Here is a 24,918-nt window from a genome sequence, read left to right as displayed (position 1 = left end):
ATTGATTTTTTTCAATTTTATTTTACAAATCTTCACAGCAATAACATCAGGCATTTAGGGTAACGAGCAAGAAACACCATAAATTTCTCTTCATACCAACATAGCTGCTCGTAAAATTCACCAGACCACTCCAGAGTGAGGTAGGTGTGTAGGTAGGTGTGTGTGTGTGTGTGTGTAGGTGTGTGTGTGTGTGTGTGTGTGTGTGTGTGTGTGTGTGTGTGTAGGTGTGTGTGTGTGTGTAGGTGTGTGTTTCTTGAGTGGTGTCTGACAGGTTTTTAAGGCACCTTAACAGGTTAATGATCTAAAACAAATCTGAACAAAACTTAGAGATAAAAACACAAATATTTAGCCATATCTTTACATGTAGAAATGTGTCAACAGTGTCATCCACACACACCTATATTTGATGTATTTGATGTACCTCTTGATGTATAATCATTATAATTTGTTAGTTGCAAAGAAAACATTCCACTAATAGAGAGCTGTAATAGTGCCATGTGACTCTAAAATGTCATTAAAAATTATTTTTCTGGTAAATGTTTGCAATTAGATGTACTTATACTATCATGTATATTATATTACAATAATTAAGCAAATGTTCATAATCAAAATGTGTCCTCAGCGTTTTTATTATCATTAATGTATACAATATATTTGAAATTAAATTAACCTAAATTTAAAGCAGTACAACAAACACCATCATGTAAAAAGTACTTGCGGTTAAATAGATTTATTTATCAGCACAACAGTAATGAGAATTTATAGTAATAGAAATATTGGGGAAATGTGCTTAATTGTTTTTTTAAGTTCTTTAGATTTTAGGGTGAAATTTGAGCCACATGTGTTCTCGACAGGTCAGCCGCAGGCCATGCTGAGGCTGTTAAAAACATGGATCGTTAATCTTGTCTCGCTGGTTTCTGTGCACTGAGGTGAACAGAGCCTGTGGCCAGTTTGTTCACCAGGAAACAAGTTTGTCTCTCCAGGGCAGGGCAGACCTTGTGCAAACAGTGTTCTAATTCCCACTTCATTCTCTCTGAGTCCTTAAGAATCCCCCAGTTGATTTGCCTTGAATAGTTAGCCAGATCAGCTGGGGATTTCATGTGGAATTGTACAGAAATGTTCTACACCTGTGATCGTCGTTTAGCTAGAACAACCTGGAATTAAACACCCTAATGACAGGGGACTGCTTTTAACTTCTAATTCACTGTTACAATAGACTATTATTGTAACAAACACCTAAAGATGCTACATGCAAAAGGTGTTGTACATCATGCAAACAGCAGTGGAATCCCACGGATACACTCCACCCAAAAAACACTCAACTTAACATTAAATACAGTGGCAGCTAATGACATTCTCATTGGGAATAGTTCAACTTCACTTACCACCATGAGAAAACCAAAGCATGGCCTATTGTTTATCTTGACTTCCTGATAATGTTTTTTCTGGCACTGCTTCAGTGTCAGTTCCGAATGAAATGTCAATTTGGGTGGGTTATCTGATTCAGAGAGGAAAATCATAAAAATGTTTATTTTAAACATTAGACAAAGTCTGTCCACAATTTCCATGCATCCTTTTCTGTTAACATTAGCTCTGAGGTAAGATCACATAAGCGGTTAGGCAAGATTCATGGAAAGTTACAAAAGCTAGCTATACTCTGCTGAAAAGGCAATGATGACGGCCTCTGGTCAAACACGTATTGTTACTGTCTTTTAATTCAAGTCACAACACAAAAGACGAGTTAAATCAAACAATTTTAATTATTTAATTTCCATAATTCCAAAATTGCATTCATTGTTCTCTGCATTACACTTAAGTAAGTGGAGCATCAAAAATGGGTAACAAATAAGTTGTGTTGAAAACAACAGCAAAATCAAACAAAGAAAGAATTAAAGAAAGAAAATTAAAACTAAAAAATAAATTGAATTGTGTGCTGGCTCTCAAACAAAGACCATTGTCTAAACAGATTTAAACCTCGCTTTAACTGACCTAAGAGGAAATAAAAGGCTAAGATTATTTGCCAAAGCATTTGGTTTGAGAGACAGCATTAGCCGCTTATCCCTTCTGCTTGCGAGTGCTGTGCCATGTGGAGAGGTAGTTTTCTTTCCTGGTGCAAAGGACTTTTTATAAGGCATTGGAGAGTTTTTAAGCTGGAAAGAAAATCTATGGGTCTTTTTGGGGTGCTTGGCACAGAGGAAAAAAAATTTGGCTGTGCAACTTAAACATTCTGTACATTGTGTATGGGCTGTTAGTCGCCATCTTGAAAAGCACTTGAGCAAAACAGCTGACATACATTCATTTGCTTTGTCTGCATTTCGTCCCCTGACAGAGTTGAAAGGCATTTTTGGTTTCCACAATGACAGGTTTTAAAATAAAACACTGTTTTCTTTGTTCAAAAGAATTTAAGAGGAGACCAGCACATATGAGAGAGAAAAAAAAGACACAAGTATCAACAGGTCAATTCAGCAAAGTTCTCAATGGCTTCATGTTTTCAATACAGTAGAGAGCTTGAATATTCTTGTGCCCTTAATAACCAGCATAGATCTGAGAAATTCACAACGCAATAAAGGACCGAGCAAATCCGAAAGCTTGACCTGATAATGCTGCATTTGACTGGATAATTCAGCAAATACAGCAAAGATAATGCACCAAACAGAAGGGAGGAAATGAATGTCTTTTAAGATGCAAGGCTGCCCCTTTGGTGTTCCAGCAAACATAATAATAGTCCGATACACATCAAGCACTTGAGAATAAAAACCATGCAGGCCAATACATTCAGACATCTCACCCCTAACAAAGAGGGATATCATTTAAAAGGCTCTGTAAAGTACAAATAACCTGGTACAGCAACAAGGTAATGAGATGCAATTTGTAATAAAAGTAAACAAAAATGTGACAGCCCAAAAATGCCAGTTTGCTGGTATATGATTATGGAGTATCCACAGCCCTTGATTGGTAAATTCCCGATTTTTTGCATTGCTTAGCTTGCTGATTAACAAAATCGATCCTTTAAATATTCGCTTTCAAACACACAAACTAAATAATCCCATACACAGCAACTTACATACTTTGTCCCACCACAAGGACATTTTCATCAGCAATTTAGATCACTTTAATACGCTGCTTCCATCGAATGGCTCAAAATATAGTCTTTTTCCTCAGCAGAAGTGTCTGAGACAGAACAAGTTTGGCCCGTTGCCTCGAGGACAACCTGAAACCCTTGTGTGTCTCCTTTAGCAGCCGAACAGTTCTGATTCACTGGGCAAAAGGAGTCCAGACCCCTGTGTTCACCATCACATGTGCAAAGATGGCAAAACATTTCTAAGTACTTACAAGTCTTTTTTAAAAAATATAGAATCCACTTTGAAAATGATCCAATTGACTTGATATATCAAGGCACATTTGGTTTTTCCACAGCCATCGCTGCGGTTTGATTTAGTTTTTTTTTGTTGTTGTTGGTCTCTATGCTGGAATCATGGTTTTCCTACATCCACTGTGATTTTGGTGAATAGCAGGTCTTTTTCAATTTTAACAACGTTATATGTTAATGAATTGATCCCATCGCTTGCCATTGTTTCCCTTGTGTGAGCTATTCGGTCAAACCTGTGACAGGAAATGATATAATTAACATTACTCAAAGCAGGACTGTTTATAACCTTGTACATATGGTAAACTAACTATGGCAAATCTGGCATTAATCTGACAGCAGTGGTTATCTATCACTTGCAATTCAGTGTACAGTATGTAACAAATATACTTTTTCATCCACACACAATTTCATCTTTTAAAAAAGGCAGCGAATTGGGATTATCAGAGTGGTTCAACTTTTGAAAGCAGCCCTAAAGCTGTAATATGTACAAGTACCTCTGTGGATTGGGGTCGTTTTGTTTGTCTCGGTCGTGGCGGATCATCCTACATTTTCCAATGACCCCGTCAGGCCTTGATATAGACATCCCTTTGGAGGTAACCCTGTGAAAACATGCAGCTCGTATCAGTCTCTTTGCAGTCCTTTATTAATACATATGATTCAAAGTATATTGGTCTAGTCTAGACAAATTATAAGTGGAAGAGAACAACATTAGACCCCACTGAAAAAAACCCCAAAAAAACAGAGACATTTCATTTTTTGGTGAACTGTACCTTTAAAAGAGCCAATAAGCATGATAGATACTGATCTTTCCTAATGCATGGCGATACAAGCTGAACTTGTTTGATTGGAAATGTTCTTGCTTGAATTGCTAAGGTCTTCTGAGTTTCTAGAGCGTGACTGTCGGGTTTCTCCATAGAGAAACTGTTTTTTTTAAACAAATAAACCCTTTAAAAGACAGACCTACTGTAAGTTCTAAGATGATAGTATACGCATTAATGTTTTAATCCCTGCTGAATCCCTGGTGAAAAACTACATTACCCATGATGCTGTATAGAAAATTCCACCAATCAGTGAGTTGTAGCCAGTGTTGCCAACTTAGCAATTTTGTTGCTAAATTTAGCAACTTTTCAGACTACCCTAGCAACTTTTTCTTCCAAAAGCACCTAGCAACAAATTTAGCAATTTTTAAAATTTATTTGGCAACTTTTAGCAACTTTTGACAAGACCAAAAAAGCACACATTTTCCATCCAAATTACACAAAAAGAGGAAACCAAAGATGCCTAGCAGTGCAGATATCACGTGAATCAAGTTAGCTGCTATTTGCAGTTTAATTCTAATTTAATAATAATAATAATAATTGAATAATTGTTCATTTGATACACTTTGTTAGTAGCTTCTAGCTTGTACCTGCAATTGTTGATCAGTTAGTACACTGTAAGAAAAATGGAAAAGATACTAGTAATTTTCCAGGACATTATCCATTATAAACCTGTAACCCGAAAACACAATGCATAATTTAAAATGCTGGTAAAAAAAAACAATACGGAAAATTCTTTCATATTAACATAGTAGATTGTGCCCTATTCTTACAGGCTTTTCTTAAAGTGTAGCATACTAACTCTGCTAATACACTGCTTAAAGCATAATTGTTGAGAATGTGTAGTATTACTAGTTCGCTAGCTATTAAAAAACTTAAATTGTTATCATTCAAAAAAGTGTTCAGTAATTCAATGTATTTAAAAATACAGTTATTTTAATATTATATTATGCATATTATTTTACAAACAAATCTAAATTAACATACATATATTTTTTTTATTTTTTATTTTTTTTATTGAGATTTGATGTTGTGACAATTTTGCATCGTGATTACGCAATGACGTCATCACGCAATGACATCATAATGTCATTTAGCAACAAATCGACCTTCCTTTAGCAACTTTCTCTGAAAATTAGTCGGCAACACTTCTTGTAGCCATAGACTGTAAAAAAAGATGGACGACGTGTCTCCGCTTCCTTCCACTAGAAAAGTGAAGCGAATACATCTCAGTATGGCCGCTGCCATCTTGAGTAAATGACGTCATTTGCAGCCTGAGTCTGCGCAGTAGAGTCGTGAGGTGGAGCCGCGGAATCAAACTCCCGCAGACCCAATCAACCATAACGACACGCTCCGTTTTTATAGCATCAAATTACTAGCTAAAATCAAACGCATCACAAAAACGAACAATTTAACATATATCAGCTTGATAACTACCTTAAATGACCAAAACCATATTTCGGAAAATTGTATTGGAAGTGTAATTTATTTTTTTATTTTGACTGAAGTCACATTCGTTTACATGGAGAGGGCGGGGTTTATGACCTGTACTGCAGCCAGCCACCAGGGTGCGATCAAAGAGCCCGCAGCTTCACTTTTAAGGACGAGTGAGACACACCCGGTTGTAGCGATCAAATCATGCCAAACGAACCCAGAGCTCCGCCCTCTCCCATGAAGCACCGCTAATGGCGTAATCTCTCCATGCTCTCAAAACACTTAAATATTAAATATATATGCTCTCTCTCTATATATATATAAATAAGGGATAATCAACGGCTAGCCATTGATTATCCCACTTATTCCATGGTCAATTGGTAATTTGCCAAGTTATAGACAAGTTAAAACTTGTATTGCTCTTTGTAGCGCAATATTTGACCGAAAATGACAGTCAGTTCGTCAGTTACGGCTCGTTAACGCTAGCATTCTGCCCACTTCAAATCATACACAGAGATGAAATGGTGCAGTAAGACCACATTTATTTGAATGAATTATAGCATGTATTTCAATTAATTATCGAGAGAGAGAGAGGTGTGTACTTGTCTCTCTATACAAACAATTAACATTACTTCAAAAACAGCGGTTTTATCACCTCGTTGCTGGGGAATATAATGTAGCAATCTAGTATCTTCTATTTTAGTATTAAAAATCGAGGGAAAGCGTTGTGCATTAAACGGTTATACTGCATACCTACCAGCCAATCAGAATCCAGTATTCAGACAGACCATGGAATAAATAATATATGTATGTATGTTTAAAGTGTTTTAAGAGCATAGAGAGTTTGTAATACACCTCATTACTGGTTGGCTTGGTTCATGGCTTAAGTAAGGGATAATCAACGGCTAGCTGTGCATTAAACGTTTTGAATGCACAACGTGGAGGCGAAGAACCGCCTGACGTGCAGCGTGAAGTTTTTATCATTTTTATCGACCAGAACGATAAAAATGACGGTTATTTTCGTCTGTATTACTATTAGAGATGTTCCGATACCCTTTTTCCCTTCCCGATACCGATTCCGATACCTAGGCTCAGGGTATCGGCCGATACCGAGTACTGATCCGATACTGTGTATCTGGTTATACAGCTGTATGTACTACTTACTAGCCCTGTATGAATTGATACAATTATTTTATGGTGCGCTTCACCATAGATAGATAGATAGTCTGGCGAGTAAACAAAAAATATAATATATAATGTTTGGAAAAAAGTACACTCTTAACATCAGTCAGTCGAGCATTATAATTATATTATGATAATCAAGTATTATTTATTGATAGAACTTTAGCAATTAGAATTAAAACTTGGTAACCATGTATGAATGCATATTAGTCTTCTAGTCTTCTTAGTCTGTTTCTGTAAAAATGGGGGAAAAAACTATCAATAATACTGATAAGATAATAATAATCATACTATGAATTCTAAGAACAATATAAACGCACTAAGGATTAATGAGCTGCTGGGTTCATGAATATTAAATCACGTTGTCTGAGTTTGCTCGAACTGATTTGCTGAAATCAAAATAGGGACGATAATAGGTGAGCGCCAGCCAATGAGATTGTCATTTGCGCATTAGCTCCGCCTACTACCGGAGAACCCGGCAGTTAAACTGAAGAATTCCAAAGGAACTCTTATTTATTTTGGTTATTTTGACAGGAAAATACAACAAAGAATATCGTTTACATACCATTCGGAATTGACGTGCTGCATGTAAAAGACTCTCTCTCTCTCTCTGCGTGTGAGAAAAAAATCAAAGCGACGGCGAGTCGTGCACTTCACACTAGAGCTTATGGTTCGTCAAATACAGGTGCGCTGCGCATTCATTCAGATGATCTGAAAAATAGATCGCTTGACGGAGAGAGAAACTCTGAAGCGCTCAGTCAGAGTGTTCGGCGAGTGACAACATATCTGCGCTAAACTTATACATAGCCTCCAACTCACATACTGGCGAGTAAAATCTGATTATTTATCAGCCAGTGGCTAATATTAGACATCATTTAGTCGCTCAGGGTGAAGATTTAGTCACATATGCAAGTGATTTACTGGCAATGTGCTTGCACGTTTGTACTTCTTCGCTTCTTCGAAGAATTTATTTCCGTTTTGCAGCGTTAAGCAAAGCTAGCGCGCATAACTATAGGTCTTGTTTAAGAAAATGGTATCGGATCGGTACATGGGTTTAAGTACTCGCCGATACCGATGCCAGAATTTTTTGTGGTATCGGTGGAATTTCCGATACTAGTACTAATTAGTAACAACCCTAATTACTATTCAACTGTAACTGTATGTTACTATGGTTACCAATGTTTATAGGAAGCGCATTAATATAGAACGTGATTAAACTGACCTGGAACTACCTGTGCGGTTCAACGAATTTATGCCGTGGTCTGTCTGAATACTCGATTCTGATTGGCTGGCAGGTGTTGAATAAATTCGTTGAACCGCACAGGTAGTTTCAGGTCAGTTTAATCATGTTCTATATTAATGCGCTTCTAGAAACATTGGTAACCATAGTAACTGCTCTGATTACAGTTAAATAATAATACAGGCGAAAATAACCGTCATTTTTATCGTTCGGTCAAATATTGCAGCGCAAATATTATTAACATATTTAATATGTGAATGCTGGCAAATGACCATGGCATAAGCGGGATAATCAGCGGCTAGCTGTGCATTAAACGATTTGAATGCACTACGTTGTGCATTCAAATAGTTTAATGCACAGCTAGCCGTTGATTATCCCTTACTTAATCAACACCTGCCAGCCAATCAGAATCGAGTATTCAGACAGACCATGGCATAAAGTGTTTTAAAGACTTTTTTAAAAATCCATATTGGAAAAATTAATGGATAAAATACTTCTGGAACCAGAGTAGCTGAAAAAGGGGGACAGGCACCTGTTACACTCTATTCAGCACATTGTTCTGCAGTTGCCATGGTGTTGTGGGTGGTTGCTAATGCATTCTTTCGCCTGTTGTTTTAACTGCCAGGAAAAAGTCTTAAAGCGACAGTTCACCCAAAAACAAAAATTCTGTCAATAAGGGATTGATTACGTCTGTAGCACAAACAGCGCCAAACACATTTAGTCCCAAAGTTTATCATTTAAGTGTAGGGCATTTAAGTATTCTTTGGCATTTCAAATATGAAAAGCAGTTTCCTGCTTTCCTGCAAGTATTTTCTGTTTCCTGAATGTTCCACTGTAAAAACAATGCTGTAACTGAGCAGCTGAAGGATGCAGGTGTTCATGCAAGTTCACAATATTTCCCAATCCAGTGTAACTGTCCACTATCCTTTAAATAACAGTTGTGAAAGTCCCCCCAAAAAAAAAAAAAAAAAAAAGAAAAAAAAAAAAAAACACACAAGAATAAAGACAGCTGTGGAAAAGTACTCTGCGACATGCAAATAAGACGATAAACAGTCTTCCTGACAAGCTGATTATAAGAGGTTTTATCTACCACGTCCTGCTGTTGGCATCTCCCAACTGTTATGAACATAGAGCCAGGGCTTTTCAGTAATACTCTGCTATTAATTCCAACTACATTACAGTTCAAATGTTTGAGTTCGGTAAGATTTTAGAATTTTTTATTTTTTTTTTAAAGAAGTCTCTTCTGCTCGTCAAGGCTGCATTTATTTAAGAATACATTAAAAACAGAAATTTCTATTTTAGCTTTATATATTTCCTATATATTAAAATGTAATTTATTCCTATGAATTTTCATCATCATTACTCCAGTCTTCAGAATCACACGATCCTTCAGAAATCATTCTAATAATGGTGCTCAAGAAAGAGTTCTTCTTATTATTGACATTGAAAACAGTTGTTCTTAATATTTTTGTGGAAACCATGATTTTTTTTCACCAGGTTTCTTTGATCAATAGAAAGAAACCGCATTTATTTTAAATAGTTTTTTTGCAATAATGTAAAAATTAGGGCTGTCAAGCAATTAATTGCATCTAAAATAAAAGTTTGTTTACACATATGCATATATATGTTTTAAGGAAAATGTTCAATTTATATATAAAATATTTATTTTATATTATATATATATATATATATATATATATATATATATATATATATATATATATATATATATATATATATATATATATATATATATATATATATATATATATATATATATATACACACACATACATAATATAAATATTTTATATATAAATTGAACATTTTCCTTAAAAACATATGCGTAAATACACACACATGTATATATTTTAAAAATATTTTATATGTATGTATATTTTATATTCGTGTATAATTTATATAAATAAATATAAATATTTTATATATAAATATAACACATTTTCCTTAAATATATATGCATGTGTGTTTATATATACACAATACATACATATGATGTAAACACAAACTTTTATTTTAGGATTGCGATTAATCATTTGACAGCCCTAAAATAAAAATTTTTAAATAAAAAGCCTAGATAAATAAAAGTATTAATTTCTTTCAAAAAGAACAAAATCGTACAGACCCCAAACTTTGAATGTGTGTGTGCTCTATATCACATGCTTAAGTTTTCTGATTTTGCAGTGCCATGCTGACAGCACAGTAACAGGATGTGAGAAGCTTAAAATGGAACCCTCAGCTGAATTTACTTTCCGGTTTTTGCAGGATCAGAGGTTTCCTCGGTTAACTGCACTAGAAAACAGACAAGAGCTAAGCTCTAGGATGAAAACACATTAAACTGTGTTTTTCAATGTAAAGGGGCATTCACACATGTATGTGGGTGTGCACAAATGTAAATACAAGGGAAGATACTGTTTCACACTGTGATTTTCTGCCATTATTTTCTCACCCTCATGATGTTCCAAACTTGTTTGCCATTATTTTCAGTGAGTGAGATTGCTGCCAGAAAAAAAAGCCTCTCTCTCACAATTTTGACATTTTTTTCAGTTCAGAGTTTATATAAGGCAAACAAGTCTGAATTGAGAGATAAAAAGTCACAATTACCTTTCTATTATTTTTTTTTTAATCCATGGCAGAAATGGTTTATAAGAACCATAAACTGCTGTTGTATGCTATAAATCTGTGAATATTTTCTGAAAACTCAGAAAAAAAAAGAAAAAGAAACAAACAAACACTCAGCAGATAAGTCTTGAACAAAATGAGGGAGAGTAAATAATGACAGAATTGTCATTTTTGGGTGAGGCATTCTTTTAAAAGTGATCCGACCTGTTAAATATGTCATCATCTTCTCCTCCCCAGCCCCAGTAGTTGTTTGGAAAGCCGTTGATCTTCAGATATTGTTCCTTGCTCAGGGATGACACGCCACCAAAGTACTGTGTGTATGGCAACCTGTTAGAAACGGACAGAGAGAGATAGAAACACTGAGGAACAGTTGCGTGTTGGGTGGCAGTTGCTACGTCAGGTGCAGAAGAAGTGCAGCATAGAGTTTGATTTTCTCTGCAGGGAAATGACGGTTTCAATGACGGTGCACTAATGAGAACTGGCAGGGGGCTGAACTTGAGCCCATAAACATCTGCTGCCTCTGCGTTTTGCTGTAAGCCAGTCGGTCTTGTAAATTATCAGCTGGTGTCACTCCGACTAACCCAAACGTGTGATGGTTGACAGTGATAACCATTGCAATAGTTGGCCGTCAGGAAACATGGATAGCAGTTTAATCCATTTAGTGTGAGATACTTTTCAACAAACTAAGGACATCAAAGATTGTTATCTATTATCATGTCTGAAAATAAATTAATTTATTAATAATGAAACAATTAATCAATAATAAATTGCAGTGTTTTGTTACACATAATAAAATAATACCAAAATGCATTGTACTTCTAAAAATGATTTTGTTAAACAGCAGGACCATTTCAAATTAAATGGGAAATATTTTAGACTATATTTTCTATTATTTAATAGAGATCACACTCACGAAGAGTTGTTTCTAGTCAAATAAATACTAGAATCTGAAATGTTTGGAAATTTCCTGATATTTTAAGGTTTTCCAGAACTGTGAGAAGCTACAATATTAATGTTGAAATGAAATCAACTTAAGCTGTTGTTACTGGTTACTAATCTACAGTTAAATCCATTTTGGTGCTGACGATGAAGAGAAAGATTTTTGCGGGTCTGACTTGACAACTTTTCAGTCCGACTTGAAACGGTCATTCAGCAATTTCAGAAATTTCAACATGACATGAACACAGCAATAGACACATCCCCTCACTGCCTTCGAAAGAAATGCCACCAAACCTGAACGTCAGCATATAACAACAAGAACACTTAAAGCTTCTACCACTTGAGTTGCTATTATTTGTTCCTCTGGCAACTCTTATAATACTTTAACAGATACATAGATTTGCTGTTAAATCCTACTGTAAATCACTACGCTATTTCAATGAAAGACCTGCAGAGGGTTTATCAATTGACACAAATATAATATTTAATTCAATTATAAAAATTAACCATTTGACCATTAACCAACATTAGAGAACTGTAAACATGCGAATGTGTCGTTAAATTATTAACATTGTATAGTTGACAGAGGTGCTTTTGTCCCTGAAGTGCTGAAGCATGGATCACAAATTCATTTACATGGCAATTCTATATTGTGAATATTCAAAGCTAAACGATATGACACACATTAGAATTTTCTAGAAAGGAAAATCTGAAAAAAGAAAACTTTGGGAGAATCAATAAATTATGTATAACTTACTGCCATTGTGTAAATAATTTGTAACCATGTAATCTATAAAAAGTAACTGTACTCATCTAATATAATCTAATTACAAGTACTACAATTTTTGTAATCTGATTACGTAATCCAAATTACATGTAATCAGTAGTAACCCATCACTGGTAAATGATTATTTATTTATGTATTTATATATATATATATATATATATATATATATATATATATATATATATATAATTTTTGGGAGGACTGTCCCATTAGAAACTGCAAAGTCACGGCCAGGTAATGTGAACGTGCATTCAAAATAACACAAAGTGCATTTAAATATAATTCAAATTAAAACACAGGACAATTATAGAGGAAAGCATGCAAAGCATACTTTTTTTTCAAACCAAAGGTTTGTCCAATCGTCACAATATTCATTATCATTTTATTGCTATTTTTCTTACAACATACATTTCAGTTTCTACATAATTGTCTCTACACAAAGGTGTCTCTGTTTGAAATTAATGAGCAAACACTATCCTACATCAGGTTTTGGCCCGCTCTCGTCTGACGTTCTTCCGCACGGTAACTCTTGAAAATTACAAATTACATCCAGATGCTTTTGAAGTTCTGTGGGAAAAAAAGCCGCCCAGCTCCTGCGGCCCATGCTAACAGTGGTGAACGGCGTAAAGACCTTATAAAAGAGCAACACAACTGCTTCAGTGTGTGGGAGTTTAAAACCTAACCTTTATAATTTCCTCATTACACACTGTAAATACAAAAGGACACATGTGAACGCACACACGCCTTCCCATACATCATACCCGTGTTACACGGAGCTTGTGCTGGAGGTCACTGGTACAAGCCGCTCCAACAAGCTATACTTTAATTTCAGACAGACAGTTCAGCTCTTAATAGGCCCTAATGAGAATCATGTGTGACGTTGCTAGAATATATTAGCATATTTATAATTTGTCTGACGCTTTTATCTAAAGTGACTCACTTATTACAGGTCAAAGTCCTGCTGGAGTAACCTAAGGTTTAAGGATATTCTGGATTAAATATGACCGGGTTAAATCAACAGCATCTGAGGCCTGTTGTGGATTACCAATGAAAATAAAGTTGACTTGTTCCTCCGTAAACATTAATGAAAAACACATTTACAGCAATTTAACCCAGAATATTCTTTTAATAACACAATGGTCATAGATCTTACATCATTTGGATTATTATTATTTTTTTTTTTTGGACTTAAAGCACTGTTTGGTACCATGGAAGATATAGGTGTCATTTGATATGGAAATGAAAGATTACTATATTCATATACAGCATTTAGAACAGAGAGTTGTTTTAAAGCTCTGTGACTGTATCCACTACCGTTAACAAATTTGAAGTCAGTAATGTTTTTTAAAGAAGTCTCTTATGATCACAAAGGCTGCATTTATTTGATCAAAATATAGTAAAAACAGTAACATTGCAAAATATCAAAATAACTGTTTCTGTTTATAATATATTTTTAAATGTCATTTATTCATACTTTTCAGCAGCCATTAATCCAGTCTTCAGTGTAACATGATCCTTCAGAAATCATTCTAATATGCTGATTTGGTGCTCAAGAAACATTTAGCATTACAATCAATGTTGTTCAACATTTGTGAAAACAGTACTACACTTTTTTTCGGTATTACTTGATGAATAGAAAGTTCAAAAGAACTGCATTAATTTCAAATAGATTTTTTTATAACATTATAAATATATTTTACTGTCACTTTTGATCAATGTAATGTGTCCTATCTAATTAAAAGTATTAATTTCTTTAAAAAAAAAACAATTACTGACCGCTATATGCAAATTTAATAGAGTTCACATCAACAAAAGTAAGGCTCTCACAAGTTTATTTTGGGTGGAGTAAAATTTACATATGTGGTTTCAACAACCAGATGCATTTACACTTGTCCAGTTTTGTCTAGAATGCGTCCCAGACCACCTTCTGAAGAGATCTGAGCTATCCATCTCGCAAGCGTTTTGGAGGGTATTTACACCTGGGCCCGTATTCTTAAAGATTCTAAGAATCCTTTTAGAGAGCTCCTAATTTAGCTTAAACATTTCTAACTAGGAGTCTTAGCTTAAAAGTGATTCAGGACCATTCTGAGAGTAACTCTGAGCGAGGAAAATGCAAAAACTTTTATCTTAGTGAGGAGGCGGGGCTGACCCCCGTTGTTAGCTATGACACAGTCTTTCGAAGACTGTGATTGGTTAGTTGTCCAAGAAGGAAATAAAAGAGCGCTTTTAAGAGTAGGGTTTATTATAAACCTTCACTTTGAAATTACAGGCATAATTTTTCCTGTTTTACCATCTCACACACACACACACACACATTATATATGTATATATATTCTTTATTTTTTATTTACCTTGCTGTCATACTTAACGTATTTTATAGGAAATGAACAGCGACACAATGAGGTTCTGAAAGTGCTGTAACACACCCAAATCATCGCTGCTGCAGAGTTGCATTTTTCTAGTTGCCAAATATGTTAATGTAGTGATTACGTCCATTTCTGGCGCTATGGCATTTCTGCGTGGTTTTAGATATTAGGTTGTCTCAAATAGGATCGGTCACAAACATGATTCCTGCACAATCTAATATGTAGCATCTTATTAACTCACTGTCATGCATTATGTGCAACACATTTCTTCTCCCTCTTCATGTTTAGTCCATTTTCTCTGCTGCTAAGAAACTCTTAAGCCTCTTAAAAGTCCTCGTTCGTACTCCTAACAATTTTGGACCTTAAGACCTCTTTTAAGGGTTAAGATGCTTTCTGAATTACTTTTTTCTTTACTAGGATCTTTTCTTTAATTTTAAGAGGAAACACCCACATTTCTAAGAATTTTCTTAGAATATTGTTACTAGGAGCAGCTCTTAGCACTAAGATTTTTCATGAATATGGGCCCTGGTCTTTTCAGAAAAAATGCATGAAGTGACTAGGTGTAAACAGTACCTGAGACTCCAAGATATAAACAGATGAGCTACAGTCAATAACATGTTAACTTTAATAACATGTAAATCTCATGTAAATACTGTCATGCAGTCCTGCCTGCTGATATTCATGTAAATATATACACCGCATTGTATAAATTTGCACATAAAGCCGACATGATACTCCAAGGTAATTCAGAGAACACCCTGATACCATGTCCAAACAAACCATGTTTGTTCCATTCTAGCCTGTGTATTTGTTATCCATAGAAATATAAATATATTCTGGCTGGTGGCTGAAAATACAACATTAAGCTACGACATGAGACAACAGTCAACAAAGACCAGAAATACCTGAATCCAAACTTGTCCATAGACACAGACAGATGCCTGGGCTGGTTAAAGCACTTGTAGAAGTTGCGGTCATCCATTGGAATGAGGTCCACGTCGCTGAAGACAAAACAATTGTAGTCATACTCCTTCAGAGCCTCAGCGTAACCAATGTTGAGGAGTTTGGCGCGGTTGAACGTATCCTCACCGTCCTGTCATTAAGAAGAGAGAGGATGAGAGGATGATAAAAAGCTGAAAAATGCACATTTTATACAAATGAAATGGAAATGTATGAGAGTATGGTGGAAGACTTGCGCTAAAATGTCTCTAAAGCAGTGTGATGAAAGCATGACATTTTGTGCCATAAAAATGAAACGAGTCTAGAGCAGGTGTGTATGTTTAACTGACAAAATCAGAGCACTTGTGCTTGCTGTATAGGAGCACGTCACTGCTATCTGTTCAATCTTTCACAGCATGGCTGGCAGGTGGCAGGAGACATGAATGAGACAACAGAAACACAGAACATCAGTAACACACACTTTCACAAAAAGGCCTTTCCTAGGGCAAGAATACATGATCTGTAACATTCAGATTTGGCTGATATAGAAAATAAAAAAAAATTCAAAGAAAATGTTTTATTACAATATGCACTTCCTTATGGTTTTAAAAGTTATCCATTAATTAAAAGTAGTAAAACAAGAAGCCATCCTTTCTACTGTAAATCAAATTGGAATTTTTATGCAAATGATGCTTAAAATAAAAAATAAAAATACAGATTTAAAAATTGGATTATTAAAGCTGCAGTCCGTAGTCCGTAACTTTTGGCGGTCTAGCGGTTAATAAACAGAACTGCCTGCATCTTGCGGAAGAACATTGTAGACGGAGCTACTTTTCTCTGTTTATGTCTATGACGAATCACGCAGGTACTGGGCAACTATACCTACCCGAACCAGTCTAAAATAGTCAGAATATAAACACATATTATAGGTGTACCGTAGTGATTCAAGACATGCCAAAACCACGATTTGGAAAATGGATTCATGGTGTACTTGCTTATAATATACATTTTGAACACAAAAAAAGTTACGGACTGCAGCTTTAAACAACATAATTGCCAATTATTAGTATTTGGTCAGAAAGTATTATATTTGTCTATTCTAATATTAATATTAATATTTGCCTCATTTGTAATTAGTTTTTTACTATATAAAACCTACTTTTTTTAGCCTTTGTGTGGAAGTTGAAAGGAATTTCACACAATCACTTGCACGACAGAAAAGACCACCATGTCTGACTACAGTAACTAATGAATTTTAGCTTTTAACAAAAAGGGACCATGGTAATCATAGTGTTTGGCAAAATATGCTAGTTATTGTTACTACGATAAAGCTAATATGGTATTATATGTGGTATTTGCCACCACTGCCAAAAAGAAAGACAGACAACTTTGAGCTTCTTCCTCTGTGGCTGTAGAAGATCTAAGGCTAATTATAAATATTCATTTTACAGCAGGGTTTCCTAAAGTGGGGTTTGCAAATTGATGACAAAAAATAATTGTATTATATTGTAAAATGTAAAATTAAAATAAAAGAACCGTGAGAACTGTGACCATGCAAATGTATCAAACTACTGAAATATTAACTCAAGGGTACTTCATGTAAATATTTGTGGTCAAAAGGGTTTGGCTGAGAAAAAAGTTTGGGAAGCCCTGTTTCACAGTAATAAAACGTTTCTTTGTGTTTTCTGTGGTGGAAGCTATGGTTACCATGGTACATTTTTGCAAAGAAGATCCTGGAAAACCCAAATTTGGCATTCCAAGGTGATTCATTTCCAACTGTCATTCAAATCTTTCCACTGGCTTTGGGCCTTTGGCTCACGATTAATGGATGCGCTCCCTGTCTGGAGCCCACCTTTTCTCCCTCTGAAGAGCATCACGGCAGCACTTGAGCTTGTGTAATGAAATTTAATGACGGCGGAGCCTCAGGAGCCCAGAGCTATCTCTTAACCCCCTTGCACCCGACTGAGAGTAGCAATCCTCTCTTTTATAACACACAGCAAACTCAAACGAGCTGCCCTGAAAGAACTGAGGTGCGCTTGTTCTAGTGGAGCAGACGACATCCATGATTGATTAAGAAGATGTGGCCTGCGCATTCAGAGAGGGACTTGGCTTTGAAGAACCAGATCGTCCTGTTCTACGACCATCTTTTGAGTTGACATAAAGCAGAGATCTCACATGTCAACAACCAGATCTGATTGTCAGCCTGCAATGCGTCACTGGAGGATTCATTCACATTTCAGGGAGTTAAAAAAAAAAGTAGACAACAAGATTAAGACCCTTGAGGAATCAAAACACAAAGAACTGAAAGTGAAGAAGACTTTCATTGTTCATATAGGACATAACGTAATAGCACAGATAGATGCAAACTTCTGAAAATAGGACAGTAGAGAAAATAAATAAAAGCTAATCAACTAGAGAAAAAAGAAAAAGAAAAAAAAAACTCACCCTCATTATATTTAACTTCATTCAATAATTTTCCTTTGTGATTAGTAGAATTAGCAGAATATGTCGTCAAGGCGAGTAAAGGGTGGATTACTTTTCACCAGTAAATAAAGAGATAACTTTTAAAAAGTCACAAGTCTTCTAAAAAGATTAGATGAAGTGATCAAATTACACTTTTGCAAAACAAAACATAGCTATCTTTGGCACAGAACTGCCATCCATGGGAAAATGAGGTACTTGAGAGAGTGAGAGACAGAGGGCAGAGAAAGAGAGAAAATAAGGTAGGAAATAAAAACGGATAAAGAGAAAACAGATAATCAAGAAGCCAACATTACCATTCGTCAGACGCAGCCAGTCAAGCGTGGTGTGATTGGCCAGAGAAAGAGCAAGCAGACGTCTCACCTTTTCCCAAGCGCAAGGGCCTCTGATGCGCATAAAAGGGGTTCGGTTTGAACAGGAAGAAGGGAAAGAATGTAGGATGGAAGGGTGAAAAAATAAATGCAAGGTGCAGAGAAAAGAAGGGGGTGGCAAAGAGACCAAGAGAATAATTAGTAAGAACGATCAAGTAACACTTTAGAGAAGACACAATCAGAGAAGACTGCTGACAGGTCCAAGACCTTCTTGGCGAGCACATTAAGATGCTTTCAGTGCAAAGCCACACAGAATGATACACATTAGTCTTTTCGTTTACTTGGAAAATTCCCAAACCACTGATAACTGGCTGTTTAAAATGGATTCGATGAAGACATCTGTTCTCTGAGAGTCTCAAATAAAGGAGACAAGAACTGCAGCACTGCGTCTCACCTCGTTCCAGTCCGTAATGTCATGGGCATTTACTGAATGACGACAACAGGCCGCTCAACTGTTTTTTTGAAAGGATGCCCAGCCTCAAACAGCAGCTGTCTCTACCACAGTCTGGGGAAACTACTGTGTAATGTACCTCGGTTTAGCACAGATTAGCTGTGCTTTTTTCTGATGGTGAGGAATAGCTGAAGAATTCCCAAACTTAAGGATGCAACAAGATATTTAAGATTATAGTAAATCTTTGAGCCCATTGAAAAAACACTATTCACACTATTTTGTTCAACTCTTATGCATGAAGTTGCTTTGGATAAAAGCATCTGCTACAATACTAAATGTAAATGTACATGGCATGTCTTCCTCTATGTTATATAGTATCGGTTAGCCCGTATCAATTTTCCTCGCAAGCATGCTTGTAATTGTCAAACTTACACAGCATCAAATCAGTATTCATGCATTATATCAATTAAAAGGTAACACTTTACTATAAGGTTCCATTTGTTAATAACATTGAATGCATTAACTAAAATGAACTAACAACGAGCAATGTATTTGCAACAGTATTTATTCATCGGTCTATGTCCTTAAAAAAAAACAGCTGTTCATTGTTAGTCCATGTTAGCTCAGGTCCATTAAAGATCTTAATAATGTTATAGTTTATGTTGGAATCAACATAAAAAATTAATAAATGCTTTAGAAGTATTTTTCATTGTTAGTTTATGTTAACTAATGTAGTTAACAAATGGAACCTTATTGTAAAGGGTTACCAACTAAAATGAGTGACTTATTTTAAACAATCAATTACTAAATAAAAAAAGACAATTTTAATAAAATATAATGGAGGAAATAAGCGTTCAATAGGATATTAGTATTTGCTGTAGTAAAAAAAATGTAAAAAAATAAAAAGAATAAAAAAAGTAATTAAGGAAATTCAAAAAGTGTTTAGTTGGATATTAGTTTTATGCTGTAATAGCTAAATGGATTTCTAGAATCACCTATGCAAAAATATACATCTAAATAAAATGTACAAAATAATAATAAAAACAATTTTTTTTAATAATAATTCAGGAATTTAAAAAGATGTTCAGTTGGATTCTAGTTTTGATGCGGTAAGACTGTCAAATGCAAATGTTTGAGTCCACAGAAATAACATTATTCATTCATATTCACTAATCTGCATACTGGGACTTCTCAATCAGCTTTTGTTTTACTCTTACCAATGAATTTTGGTGCTGTGTACTGCATAATGTTACTCATTTGTAAGTTCCCTTTGGATAAAAGTGTCTGCAACAATAGTAAATGTAAATGTACATGACATGTCTTCCTCGATGTATGGATGTCAAAAATACTTCCGTACAGTATGAGTTAACCAGTATCAATACATTTTAATTACAAGCATGTTTGTGTGAACAACAATGTTTGTGAAAAATGTCAAAATGGTCAATGAAAGAGAAAAGAGGACTTTGAGAAATGAGCTCACTTAGCAAAACGTCATGCCCCAGCACGCCCCGCGTAACAGTTTACATTCCAGATAACAAAAGGAAGTAGACGATGTAGATTAAAAGAAGGATATTACAAAACACAGCTTTTAAGAGGAACTCATTATCACTGATATAGCAAACACTGAGCTCAAATGTTTCAAGATACAGTATAATTTAAAAACTGACAAGAGCATTTAAATGAAGCCAAGCAGCCGCTGGTGTTTGCCTTGCTTTATCTGAACCATCAAACGACATTTCTAAACAAAGCTCTTCGCATGGTTACGTTAATCCCATCTACTTCGGAGAGTTTTCAAGAGAACAATGGGTTTACATCACATTATACACTTGCATCTGATCAGGCTTCAATTTAAGAGGAAACAAATGCCTATTTCAACAAACAAGCATATATATTTAGCCTCCAACTTAATGATAACATCAAACTGCACCACAGGCCTTTGAACCCTTCAGCAATTGCAGATTAAGAACTCACAGGTCAAATATTGCAAAAGTTGTATTGCACTGACAAACCTGGTTGATGACATAGATGCCATAGTCCAGTTGCTGTCGCTGTAGGATGGGGTGTAGATAATACAGCCAGTACTTCAAGTGCTCCTCGCGGTGCCTGAAGGGGATGATGAGGGCCACCTTCTGCTGGGCGACGCATTCTGTGGGTTTACACCGTCCACCGGGCTGCAACGCTGGGTTCTCCGACCTCACCAGGTCTAAGGTGACTGGGTCAGAAAACTCAACTCGAAGTGGACCCACTTTAAGAACCAAAACACAAATTACCTGCTTTATTATAGAGACATAAAACATATTTTTTAAAAAGCAAAACTGATATTAAATTATCCGGACTATTAAAAACCAACCAAGTGCTACTTGGAGTCTTAAAGTAAACCATCTCTCCTTTGAGAACTCATTATTATTCAACGCACTAAGGTGTATCCAATTACATTATCATACTACTGTTGCTACAAGCAGCAGTGTCAATGTTGTCTGAAAAAAGAGAAAGATAGCCGAGACAAAATAACCGTGTAACACAAAGCTTCTCCGCCAATTTTTCCATTACGACACAGGGCTTCAGTGAAGCTAATGAATCCGCATCAGTAGATAACGTGAAAACTACCATATAACACTCTTGCAAGAGAGTTGAATGCGCTGTGTTTTCAACAGAAAGTTACAGAGAGGGGTAAATGTTAACATCTAGAGTCATGGCAGCTGTAAAAACATGCTTTTGTTTTTGGAATCTGGACAGAGGGAACACAAAGTGACAGGTCACATCATTTATAATAATCACGAATTTCTCAGAAATACTACACTGTGCTGAATCATAATACAATGGCAAAATGTAAACTCGTATGTGGATACAAAGACTTTTTATTTAAAAACAACCAATCTAGAACAGCCAAGACTGACAAAAATGGGTGAATTTAATACTGTCCAAAACATGGCCAGGTATATTTAACCCCAAAATCAATTGGAAAAATATATACATTTTGAACAGAGAGAGTGAAGCCTGTTTTTCCATTTGTAGTCGTCGTCTCACAATACAAAAACAACTAATGGTCCTTTACATAGTCTTCATTTTCTTTATGCAAAATGTCTTTACTTTTGTGATACTTGCCAACTAAACAGACAAGCACATAAAATTAGAAAAAAAGAAAAATCAGTATGTTTAACTGATCATCAGTTAAAAAGTACATTTAAAAAGTTAGATACTAAACTTTGTGCATGCCAGTCAAAAGTTTGGAAGAGTCATTAAACTTTTCTCTTACGCTTAATGCTTTTTTCAGTGTTGTATGTAACATTACAAATGCCTGTCACCTTTAACCAATTTAATGCAAGCTTGATTAAAAGTACTTTTTTTTTTTTTTTTCATCTTACTCCAAACTTTTGAATGGTAGTGTATCATGGTTTCCACAAAAATATTAAGTAGCAAAAACTGTTTTCTACATTGACAATAATAAGAAATGTTTCCTGAGCACCAAATTAAATGCAGCCTTGGTTTTCAAATCGTTAAAAAAACGTATATATTTATATATAGTTTTGTTACTGAGTGTATACATTTAAATATATACACATACTTATTACTATAAAATGACACAATTATTAAATTATAGATTTATATATAATTATACTATCTCTCACTCTCTTTGAGCAAGTCAAAAAAAACAAACAAAAAAAAAAACAGCAGCTCACCCAATCGAGGTGGATTGTCAGGGCATGTTTCCAGCTTTCTCTCAGTTTCTGTGACATTAGACACAGATGGCAGTTTCTGTTGTGACTCCTCTGTAGTGACTCTCTGTTCGGCCAGTTTCCTGTGGATCTGAGGGCCTTGCTGATTTTGTGCGAAGGCTTGCCTTGAATCCGAATTTCTCATATAGTATATGAGAGTGACAGAGATGTGAAGGAAACACAGAAGCACCACTAGAGAGCAAGTCCTCTGTAGAAGACTGAAATTCCCAGGCGCTTCCCGCATTGTACAAACCCTGGAGATGGCTATATTCTTCTTTTAAAAATGGGTTGTTATTTACAATCTAACCCAGTCAATCACTTCCTATGTACTTACTTCTTCCTGGGCTTTTGGGCAACATCTAATATTTATATATTAATTTACAGATTAACCCGGTCAAATACTGTTTTAATTAAAAAAATACACACAATTTTATATAAATATATATGTCTTATATAAACGTCTCAGCCAATTCCACTAAATCTTAAATAATTTAACAGCTTAGCTCAGTTCTCAGCTAATAACAGCGATCAACTACATTTGGCTTATTTCCTTGAATTAAAGCTACACTGTTATTACAAAGTGAAACTATCGAAAAACCGAGACTTGAACCACAATCTCGATCATGACTGACGTTTAAACGGGTATGAACGCAACAATTAAGTTCGTTATAAAGTTTATGGGAGTAACTTGACGGCACGAAATCAAAAGTAAAACTTTCTTTCAGATCCAGATGAAGTTAAACGTCAGTCGAAAGAATCTTCTTAAAAACCCATAAAAACATCTCCAAATCCCAGAGGTTTTATATGAAAAATGTCCGTGCCAGAACGATCCGAGATAACCATATCGGAAGGGAGATGGCGATAAGTTTCCGGATAGACTCCAAAGCAGTCTTTACAGTAACGCGTAGAGCATTCAGGTCGGTTCACACGCGCTGGGGACGAGCTGAGCTCAGCCTGTGGAAGTCTGATCTCTAAACACTCTGCAGGCGGATTTGCTGTTGAGTAGTACTTGTAGATAGGCTGATGAGCTGCTCGCGTCTTCATGTGAAGTCAGAGGATATGAGGACTCCAGCTTCATAATAAAAGTTTCCCTGAGCGGTCCGTTTAGAAATGGTTGCTTGTGAAATTTAATTCCAACACGTTTTACTCTTCGGATAGTGAAACCAGCAGAAAAGACAGAGTCAAAAATGGCTTGCTTTCTGAAAAAGTCCCTATAAATTAATTAATGATGTAGGCTATGTTTACTTTTACTTAGCCTATACATTGGTTTTGTTTATTTAACAATACTTGACATCTACTATTTTATAATGCCACTGAATCAATTCTCACTGGCTGTCTAACCGGTGTTAGTTTTTATATTTTTTGTTTTCATTTTATTTTTGGTTATATTTTTATTTCCGTTTTAGCTATTTTAGTACATCAAATTAAACAAAACTAGAAATGCTGCTTTGCAGCTAGATGAAGAAAAAAAAAAAGAAGAAAAAAATCAATTTAAGCTTTTTATTTTTTTATTTCAGGGTTTCAAGTTTAGTTAATATAATAGCCCTGCCCACTGGGATCACAATTTATAATTTTCATAATTGATTAATAGACCCTTTCAATTTTACATATAGATACTGTACCAAATATGCTTCCTTTGATGGGCACAGACATTATCTTTCAGAAAGACAAACTTGTATTTAACAGCTCTGGTCATGTGACTATTTACGCCAGCCTCGAAAAAGAAAAATCTTTGAACGTAAAATGTAACTGTCTGGAAAACATCTTCAAACTCGAAAGTAAAATTTGGTCTCAAATATTACCAGTGGGATTAAATTGGCTATTAAAAACAAACAAACAAACAAACAAAAACCTAATAGACCTAATAAATAAAACAACATTTAAAAAGAATGACAATGACAAATTGTGTATAGATGGGTTGCTCGTGTTTGAGTTAGAGATACTTTCTTAAAGTTTGTTACTTCCCAGATTCATTCTTTCATACAGAATGGCCTTCTCTTCTCCCGTAGAAGTTCAGCGCTGCCTTGTGGCCACAAAGAAATGACAATGTTTGTAAAATAAAGCGGTTATTCTTAAATGGAGCGAAGCTGTCTTGATAGTTTCAGAAGGAGAATAAAGCAGATTTTTTATATTTAAAAAACATTGCTTTTCAAATCCTCATAATAGCCTATAAGTATGCTCATAATATCATTATAATACCAATATGCTGCAAAGCAGGATAATTTTCACAAGTTCACATTGACT

At 35.2% G+C, this 24,918-nt stretch overlaps 1 protein-coding gene across 1 annotated transcript; it reads right to left on the bottom strand.

Moving 5' to 3' along the window:
* Positions 1-1,741: 1,741 nt before the first annotated feature.
* On the bottom strand, positions 1,742-23,688 carry b4galt1l (DP-Gal:betaGlcNAc beta 1,4- galactosyltransferase, polypeptide 1, like). Its single transcript, XM_058797853.1, has 6 exons — positions 22,639-23,688; positions 20,968-21,203; positions 15,682-15,869; positions 10,889-11,011; positions 3,865-3,969; positions 1,742-3,603 (listed from the first exon to the last, which is right to left on the bottom strand). The coding sequence occupies exons 1-6, from the start codon at positions 22,916-22,918 to the stop codon at positions 3,474-3,476; spliced, it is 1,062 nt and encodes a 353-aa protein (XP_058653836.1). The 5' UTR covers positions 22,919-23,688; the 3' UTR covers positions 1,742-3,473.
* Between the last annotated feature and the right edge of the window lie 1,230 nt (positions 23,689-24,918).

Source organism: Onychostoma macrolepis, chromosome 14 (assembly GCF_012432095.1).
Source record: "Onychostoma macrolepis isolate SWU-2019 chromosome 14, ASM1243209v1, whole genome shotgun sequence".
Taxonomy (NCBI): domain Eukaryota; kingdom Metazoa; phylum Chordata; class Actinopteri; order Cypriniformes; family Cyprinidae; genus Onychostoma; species Onychostoma macrolepis.
Note: the sequence above shows the minus strand (reverse complement) of the source record. Positions and strands in the feature narration are given on the sequence as shown.

What these genes read in the sequence shown, in the direction of transcription:
- b4galt1l (XM_058797853.1), bottom strand. Translation starts at nt 22,918, where the DNA reads ATGCGGGAAGCGCCTGGGAATTTCAGTCTTCTACAGAGGACTTGCTCT. An exon ending in ATGGACAAGTTTGGATTCAG is followed by an intron (nt 11,012 to 15,681) that starts GTATTTCTGGTC and finishes CGTTTCTAACAG; the next exon opens with GTTGCCATACACACAGTACT. An exon ending in AACGACCCCAATCCACAGAG is followed by an intron (nt 3,604 to 3,864) that starts GTACTTGTACAT and finishes TTCCTGTCACAG; the next exon opens with GTTTGACCGAATAGCTCACA.